This window comes from Pagrus major, chromosome 3, assembly GCF_040436345.1.
Source record: "Pagrus major chromosome 3, Pma_NU_1.0".
Classification (NCBI taxonomy): Eukaryota; Metazoa; Chordata; class Actinopteri; order Spariformes; family Sparidae; genus Pagrus; species Pagrus major.
In genome coordinates, this window is record NC_133217.1 from 3,298,077 (window position 1) to 3,307,562 (window position 9,486).

Consider the following 9,486-nt stretch of genomic DNA (forward strand, 5'->3'; position numbering starts at 1 on the left):
TATAGAGTGGTGCAGCAATAAAATATTTTTGGAGGATAACCCTGAAGTTAGCATCGACCTGGTTCCCTCCACAAGAAGTCTATGGGATTTTTTTATTTAATTTTGGAATAGCCAAAAATAATCTCTGTGACAAACACAAGTTTATGATTCTTACATGTTTTGTTCATCAAGATAATCTTCACAGATGAACACAACTTTTGTGATTAAATTAAATCTCTATTAGTAAAAAGCTGATGTTAGACTATAAACAGACGACATCACAGTCACATGATTTAAACGTCAGCACCACTAAGTGTCTTCTTAATAAAACAACCAATCAGAGTCATAGAACATAGAACAGTCCCACCTTTTCAATCAGCTCTTTTTATATAAGTGTACTTATAGTGCAAGAAGCCATCTTTTACTGTCTTTAGTTCTGCAAAGCTAAATAAAGTGACACCAGGAGAGTCACTGAGTGTGTTTGTCATTCAGGTCTCTGGATTCAGCTGCTCAGAGAGCTCTGTGCTGTTGTCAGGAGCTGCAGGTCAGAAACAAACATCCCATATTGAACTTTTATAAACAATACATACAGGAAACAGTGTTGAAAAGGTTCATCTGCACAATAATGTGAAACATTTGTTAATCTAAAACATGAAGTGTGAGTCAGATCAGCTGAAATAGAACCAAAGTAAGTTTTACTTACAAGATGGAGGGCTAATGGCTGAAATCAAAACAAAAGACAAATCATTTCAGTCACAGTTGTAAATGCCAGATTATCTTTAGTCACTTTATTCCTCTCTTCTACTCACTCAGACTGAGTATCTGTTTATACTCAGTCTGTTTAGTGCTGACTGTATTTACTTTCTCTGATTAAGAAATCAACTCAAAGACTGAAATCAAAGTAGTGAAATCTTTCCTTTTTCTCTCTCACCTTTCTTCTTTTTGCAAACGATGAATCCAGCAGCACCGATGAGAATGAGAGCAACAACAACCACTGCAGCAATGACGAGGACGGTCTTGTCACTGGGCTTCACTGTTCAATAAAATACAATAAGACTGGTGCGGTGAGTGAATAATGTAATACCTGTATGTGTTGGGTTTGAAGGAGAAAAGTAGATTAATTAGAATAAAACCCTGTTCCTATTGTTTTATCATTGTTCTATATTATTCTGAGTTGAGTAAAAAGTGGACAGGCAGCACAAACCTGTCATGTGTGGTAAAACAAACAAACAAACAAACAAACAAAAAAATACAGTCTGTAAAATGCTTCAAACCTTTTTTTTAAACTTTAAAGTGGCACTTTGTAGTTTTGGAGAAGAAATTCAAACTCACTAAAAATGATGTAATAAAACAATCTCAGTAATATTTATTCTTTCCATAACTGAATAAACATGCTGTTTAGAGGAAAATAAGGTCCAAGGAACACTGTTAGAAGAAGAAAGGTGGCAGGGTCCGCCACATATAAACAAAGTGAAACAGCATGATATTGTGTTGTCCTTTGTGATGGCCCCAGGGCCTCTGCCAGGGTTTGTGTGTCTGTCTGTCTGTCTTTCAGGGTGCTGGTAGCTGGTTGGCCATCAGGGGATTGGAGGCAGCTGGCTACTGTCTCCAGAACTATAAAACCCCTCCCTCATAGAAGTCCACTCTCTCTCGATCCCTGGCATCATGCTGCATTGTTTTGAGTTCTTTTAAGTTGTTGTATAAATTTGGTTTGCATTCTCCTAGGTTGGTAGTTTTACTTTTGTTGAATGTGGTATAACTTGTTATATTGATTGCTTTTGGAGAGTTGCCCTTTGTTAAAATAAATATATACTTTTGATGTAACTCCCCACGTGCTTTTCCCTTATTTTGTTATGGCCTCGGAGCCGGACCATAACACCTTTAAGATCAGTTTATTCAGTCATGAAAACAAAGTTTGTTTATTTAGTTTGTTAAGACATGAAAAAAATCAGTCTATGAAGAACTTTCTCTTCCGATTAAAATTTCTTCCACAAAACAAAATAGTGCTCCTTTAACAAAATCAAAGTATTCTGGCCGGTGATCCTCAGGTGAGCAGCATACATTGGTTGATTTAAATGTTTTTTTTTCTGGCGTTACCATTTGTTATTTTGAAGGTGACTTCACAGCTTAACTGGAGCACAAAAGCTAAAATACCCCCCAAAAGACCACATACATGCACTCCCCTTCAGCACTCTCTGATCTCACTCTTACCCCAGTTGGTCCTGATCCGATCTTTCTCCAGTTTGGTGATGATGTCCTCCTTCACACCAGAGAACTGAAACACACAGTCGTACCTCGTCCAGTCTTCAGGTTTGACTGATGAAAGGTTCAGGTCAACACTCATCTGGAAGGTTCCATCGTGGTTGGGGAGGATCTCTCCGTGGTCCACCTCCTCATGAAGCTCCTCTCCATCTTTCCTCCAGACGAGTGAGGCTCTGTGAGGGTAGAAACCTGTAGCGTGGCAGCTGACTGGAGAGGAGGGAGTCTTCTGGAGGAGAGACACTGAGGGAAGCTCTGGAGAGAGTTCAATGAAACCATTTCTATTTTGAAACACTGAGACTGAGCAAACTTACTGAACTCATGCTAAGTGTACACTGGCTATCACAGTCTGAGCATCGATGGAAAGAAATTTCAGAACAGCCAAAATGTCAGTGTGTACTGATTGGTTAGGACAACATCGAATCTTACAGCTACAGAAAATAAACAGAGAAAACAATGTAATGTCAGACTGACTGCAGTGATAACACAACAGCAGTTCAGTCTGAGCAGACTGTATGAACATGATTGTGTCCATTAAACTACATCAGGTCATGTGAGTCTACCTGTTCTCAGCAGAGAGCTCCTCCCAGAGGCCAAATACCTCTTCAGCCACTCAGGGTAAATCACAGTGAGGAAATTCTGATAGAATTTAATTTCAGCTTTGTCAGCATCCCATTTCAGTTTGGTGATGACAGCCTGTGGTTTTGGAGCGATCCATGTCTCTGTCTTCAGGTCCATTGATATGAAGTCTTCTCCATCGTAACCAAACTGAATATAACCATTAACCTCTCCGGTCTCATCATCCCACTCACAGCCACTCATCCTCTGTAAAATGTGGACACCTGAAACAGAGACAGAGAGAGAAACACCTCACCTCATCACTTTAAGGTTTAAGATGCCAACAATGAACAGTGATGCAGCGTCCCTGGTTTGAGTCCAAACTATTGTAGAGAGGACTAACACAAAAACAGTTTTCTCTAGTTGTGTAGTATAATAGTTATATTCTGTGGGTTAAAAAATGTCAAGTCGAGCATCAGTTGTGTGAGGCTTTGACTGGTGAAGAGATTCACCTACCTGTGTGCAGGGAAGGAGTTTAGTAAGGGGAGGACATATATGCTGGGTGTGTCCTGTATGTTTCTCTGTGTGAGACCATGCTGCCACATGTTAGTTTGTTTGAACTTATTCTGCCAACATGTTCCTGATACGCTGTTGTTGTGTCCTTTAAGTTATGTGTACATGCATCCAGATGACGTGTTGTTTATATCTTTTAAGTGATGTTTAAATGCAGCCAGTATTTATAATGTGTATCTGCCTTCCCACCAGACTGTGGTGTATTATCTGGAGTTGTTTGATTCCTACTTCCTCTCCTGTGAGAAGCTTAACCCTGTAAATATGGCTCACGGCGTATATTTAGATTTACAATCATTGTGTATTGTTATTCTGGATTTACTTTTTGTTTTGAATAATAGAATCACAGTGAAGGATTACAGAAGACTCATCCTTCATGGATGCATTAATAATGTAAGCTACCTTTGTTCTCATGCACTTTTTGTGTGACTTAGTTTTGGTGATTCAAGTGAGGAAAAACCTGCTATATTACAATAAACAGTGTGAATTTAATAGTATTTTTTTATTGATTCTTCTTTCTATCCAAGTTGTTTTTTGATGAAATCATGAATCAATATTATATTGAACTATTTCCTGATTGTATTAATGTCTATTGATGATATATTGATGTTGTATTGATGATGTATCCCTCAGAATTGGTTAAAATAATTGTCAGCTGCCTCTTATGTACTGAAAAGCAGTCACACAATCCAAACAGTGAATCCACACAGAAACAGCCTCTTCATACATCTGACAAAAGTATGTTAAATAAAACACTATTTATTTTTAACATTTTAACTGTTAATTCATTAGTACTGAAGGATGCAGTTTTTCAGAGTGACAAAGCATTAGTTAATAACATATAATAATTGTGTATTTTTTATTTAGGACAATGTACATATAGGGTTGACACCAGTGACGTGCAGTGAGGTTCATGGCTGGTGAGGCACTGACTCCATCAGAATCAGATTTACAAATATATGAACCCAACAGAGTAGATTTTTCACCATTTGACAGCAAGGGCTGGCTCAATTCGTGGCAGTGGCAGCTAGTAGTGGCACTTCCTGCCTTTCACTCCAGTTGCCGGTGTCTGAGGCAGTCACTGCCCTGCCACGTCAACTGCTGCTGTTACCGCTGTTGGTCTTCCTTTATTTATTACCTCCTGTTTCGATTGAAAGTCCAGTTTGGAAAATTGTTTGAGCTTGGATATAAAATCCTCCATTTAAATCCAGGCGGGGGGAGAGGGGGGAAAAAAATATCACTGCAATTGACTCGCTCGTAACCATGGCCTCTAAGATTGTTGCTAGCTCGCTGTCACTTACTCTGCAGCTGCGGGGTAGCATTTAGAACTTCTGGGCTCACAAGTGCCCCCTACCTTGAGGCAAGAGAACTGCCTGCCTCACCCAGTGCCTCTTCACTGCCGTTGTAAGATCGCTGAGCACACGAAAATAAAGTTACAGTTGTAACTACGGTTCTATGAGTCCAGGATGACCGCCAGAGGCGGTGCTTTAAGCACTGGAAAACTCCGCCCACGCTAGCGCATGTCGAGCACGAATAACAACAACGTCACCTGTGACCCCTGCATGACCGCCTGGACGCTATATCTTCCAGTGTCAGCAGGCAATCGGCTCCCAAAATCTGCTCGTGAACGCGCAAGGATTCTGAGTGACAGAGCGCTCTGGCGGTCATCCGGGACTCATAGAATCGTAGTTACAACTGTAACTTTCCTTCTATTTCGTCCCTACTGACCGCCAGAGGCGGTGCTTTAAGCACTGGATGACATATACCAACAGTGTCATGAAGAATCCCACAACCCACCTTACTGATGAGAGATTGAAGACCCAGGGAAAAGGACCACACCCAACGGGTGGGGAGCAGCAACATTAAGCCGGTAAAACTGATGGAAAGTACCCAGCGATGACCAAGAGGCTGCAGCACAGATGTCATCCAGGGGTACGCCTCTCAGGGCAGCCCAGGATGTGGAGACACCCCGTGTTGAATGGCATCTGACCCCCATCGGCAATGCTTGACCATTGACCCTGTAAGCACAAGAGATGGTGTCCACAATCCAATGAGAAAGGCACTGTTTGGAGAGGGCCCAACCCCTGTTATGACCCCCATAGCAAACAAACAACTGTTCCGTCTGCCACACATGTGCAGTGGCACTGATATAGGCAACCAGGGCCCGCACAGGGCACAAAGTACGCAACTCATCATCAGCCGCTGGGGATCAAACCACACCAGGTGACTAGGGCGGTTGACATGGCCAGAAACGCATCATTAGGCCACAGGGTCACCCCTGAACCATTAGGCCCCCAACGCAGGCAGGACTCGCTGACAGACAAAGCATGCAACTCCCCCACCCGTTTCGCTGAGGTGATGGCCAGAAGAAAGGCTGTCTTCAATGACAGCCACTTGAGGTCAGCCTGGGTGATAGGTGAAAAAGACAGGGCCTTCAGCACCAGGGAGAGATCCCACGCTGGAACCCTGGGGGACACCTAGGGACGCAGCCTCAATGCCCCCCTTAGAAATAGAGACACCAGCTGCTGGTGCCCTATGGCAGCATTGTCTATCAGGTCATGCTGCCATGAAATGGCTGCCACATGCACCTTCAAAGAGGAAGGTGCACGGCCATCATCCAGGAGAGACTGAAGAAAGTCCAGAACGGTGGCCACCAGACAAGAAGTGGGGTCCTTCCCCCTGTCAGCACACCAGGCAGAGAACCTCCTCCACTTGCTCTCATACTGGAGATGGGTGGACGATGCACGAGCATGCGACATGGTTCATCAGTGCACAGAAGCGGTCTGCCACAATGAGGCATGATGCTACAATTTATGCAGGCTTCATCGGTGATGGCCTCCCGCAGGTGATCCACGCCAAGACAGGACACACACCGGTCATGGCCATCCTCAGGCTCCAGGGACGCCATACAACTGCCACAGGCATGCTCCATCCGGAACCAGGTGGAGAGGTAGCCAAAAAAACAAAACAAAGTGTGACACCGCCGGGACGGGAACGCCAACTCTTTGAAACACAATGTCAAGTTGGGAGAGGGGGCAGGTGCACAACCTTCGCCAACAAGGTTATTAGTTTGACAAAACACACAACTGAGCTTGAAGAGGGACTGGAACCCTACCTCAACAACACAGTTGAATCCTTCAATAATACTTTGAACACTAAACATAGAAACACACACAAAAAAACAGTTATTAGCATTCAAAGCAGCATCAACCTGCTAGTAACACAGCCCTCAGCAGCTGTGTGCAATGCTGGAAGGTGAGGGGCGGAGACGCCACCAAACCAGCAAAGCCACCCTACCAGAGCAGGTAACAACATACAACGCGCAAAACGCTGGTGACAGCCTCTCGGAGGACAAGCGTCAGCCCGTTACTCCTGCCACGGAGGCACGAGACTGCACAAAGCCAGCAGTACGTCAGTAACAATTGTACCGAGCCATTTAAATGGCCATGCTTTACTTACGTACACCTCGACGCGCGGTCGCGAGAAGAATGAAGGAGCCGATTGCCTGCTGACACCGGAAGATATAGCCTCCCGGGGGTCATGCAGGGGTCACAGGTGACACTGTTGTTATTCGTACTCGACATGCGCTAGCGCGGGCGGAGTTATCCAGTACTTAAAGCACCGCCTCTGCCGGTCAGTAGGGACGACATAGAACAGGTTATACATATATATTATATACATCAGCTAAACTATGGGAAGTCAGGGGGGGCATATATTAAAAGTGTTTGAAACATTTGATTGGCGACATACAGAGAGACAGTGACACGCTCTCATTGCATGGCAGAGAACAGTTTGTGAGGGATTGCGCAATCCAAGGTGAGGCTCAAGCTTAATTTATGGTTCTGCGTCAGGTCGACGGTGTACCTACGCCGTAGCTACGCCGTTGACGCAGACCCCTACGCCGTAGCCTGACGTGCACCTCCAAAAAATCCTAACTACGCGTCGCGTTGACGCGGACCGCAAGCGCTGTGATTGGTCCGCTCAGAACGTAATTTCCGGCAGTTGCTTTTTCTGGTCGTACAGACCACCTCCGCAAACGTCTTCTCTGTCGCCTGCGCTTTAACATTTACAATATAAGCATTTGCTCTTCAATATTGATCCAACTCCAAATACAGCTGCTCCACCTCAGTGGAAACACCCCGTGTTTACAGTACTATGACAGAGGGAGGTCGATAACATAAATTCCAAAGATTTCTGATACAAATCTTACAAAATTATTTCTATAATTATAAAGAACAGCTCATGAAGTAAAAGGTGATACATAACATCGTACATACTGTACCTCCACTTTGGTTGAAGCGCTGTTTCAAACTATTGATTGTGGCTTCGAAATTAGTTGGCTCCCGCTCAAAACATAATCCTTTGTACAGCTCCAAGTGGTCAGGATCATCTTCCAATAATTTTTTCACCCAGTCTTGTTTTGGTTCGATTATCTTTTTGCTGCTGTCGCAGTAGCCCACCAGATTATCATCAACCACTGTAGCTGCAACAAACTCCGGGAAGTCTGGGAGTCCAGAAGAGCCAGTGTAGATATACTTCAGGGAGTGTCTCACTGCAGGACAGAAGAGGTTCATACATTCAGTATAAATACACACATCATCATCACACTCATCATAAATATGATGTCATGGTAACACTTAAGGTTATGGCCTGCCATCTACAGCATGAATCTTCTTATCTAACTTATCTATTACCTATTCTATCATTACAGGGTTCAGTACGGCCCACCAACTACTGAGAAGCATTTTGGTGTTTGGACAGACTTTAAAGAGAAGTTACACTCAAAGTACTTTTAACTATCAGGTACCCCTTCTAAGATGAACATGAGCATCCTTTATGGCTGCAACATATTGATATTACACCGTTTCCTCTGATAAGAGACTATATGTCATCTTAGATTGTGGATATTGTTATATCATGATCCTGGTTTTAAAGGCGACATTACTTGATGTCATTTTCTGAAATTACCAGACTGTTCTACTTGTTCTAATACTTGTCTTCACCCACGTCATCACAATATCCTTTATATATAATATATTGTGTACAGTGAAAAAGCGTAAAAATATTGTGGCACTATCTTAAGGCCTGTAGGCTTCTGAAGTCCTCTGTCTCCTATGTTTTACCCCACACTTACAACATACAGCCTCCAGTAACACAGCACAGTAATACAGGCTTGAGGACTACAGTATGTTCCTGACAATAGACTTGGATCTGTGCTTGTTCCAAAGTTAAACACAAATCAGAGTTATTTAGGAGCTATAGAGGCACATCCTAATTCATTTTCATATTATCTGAACCCTGAGCTGGGCAGACTCGTTGATCTGAAATATAAAGATAGGCAGCCTCCATCTTCAGGTCACTAGTTTACTGCTGAACTGTTCTGTGTTTCATAAACTGCTTTCAGGAAGTAATTCAAGGAAAGTTATCTTACCTGAAGATGCAAAGTGGCTCGAGAGAAGCAAGAGAATGAAGATCTTCATGTTCTGATGAGAAGTAAGTTTCATCCACTTAACAGCTGAGTTGAGTCAGTGGAGTTGAGTCTTCATGGTGCGACGAAAGGGAGGAAGTGTTTTCTATTTGGATAACACGCCTCCTTCCTTCCCTCACTGTGTCTTTAGCTCCCCCCAGCGGGGATGAGAGGTTTAGACGGGTAAAACTTCTTCAGAAGGTTTTCCTGTGGTCTCTGGTCTTTGTAAACTCAAAATAAATTGAAGTTCTTGTACTCAAATAATGTAGTTTCAGATATAGAGGTGTATATAGATATAGATATAGATAGAGGTGCTAAATATTATTTGATGTCAGTTCAACTTCATGAAGGACAACTTAACACATTAATGTACGTGTGTGTCTGAACTTTGTCTTTATTACGCCACCCTTCAGTTGTAGCATGAGATCAACTGAATTAACTGAGTGAGTTCAGAATGGAAATTGGCTGGTAGAAAAGCTTTTCTTTAAAATGTAAAAGAAATAATGGTTTGTCTTATTTTTTTTATATTACCTGACATTTTGTTACCCGTATGCATTCAAAATCTGCCTCACTCCACAGTGAACAGTCACATTTTCCACTTTATGTTGACAGAGTTTCATAATATCAAACAGCCTAACAGTGAAACAGAGAAG

General features: G+C 42.9%; 1 protein-coding gene across 1 annotated transcript; it reads right to left on the bottom strand.

The window, feature by feature from the left end:
* Positions 1 to 385: 385 nt before the first annotated feature.
* On the bottom strand, positions 386 to 8,899 carry LOC140993673 (major histocompatibility complex class I-related gene protein-like). Its single transcript, XM_073463182.1, has 6 exons — positions 8,798 to 8,899; positions 7,649 to 7,918; positions 2,802 to 3,080; positions 2,191 to 2,493; positions 905 to 1,012; positions 386 to 526 (listed from the first exon to the last, which is right to left on the bottom strand). The coding sequence occupies exons 1-6, from the start codon at positions 8,868 to 8,870 to the stop codon at positions 468 to 470; spliced, it is 1,092 nt and encodes a 363-aa protein (XP_073319283.1). The 5' UTR covers positions 8,871 to 8,899; the 3' UTR covers positions 386 to 467.
* Positions 8,900 to 9,486: the final 587 nt, after the last annotated feature.

Bases quoted from the DNA above. Each gene is read 5' to 3' on its own strand.
- LOC140993673 (XM_073463182.1), bottom strand. From the start codon at position 8,870: ATGAAACTTACTTCTCATCAGAACATGAAGATCTTCATTCTCTTGCTT. The intron at 7,919-8,797 runs GTAAGATAACTT...TCTGTCCTGCAG, and splicing joins GAGCCACTTTGCATCTTCAG to TGAGACACTCCCTGAAGTAT. The intron at 1,013-2,190 runs GTAAGAGTGAGA...TTTATTGAACAG, and splicing joins TCGGATCAGGACCAACTGGG to TGAAGCCCAGTGACAAGACC.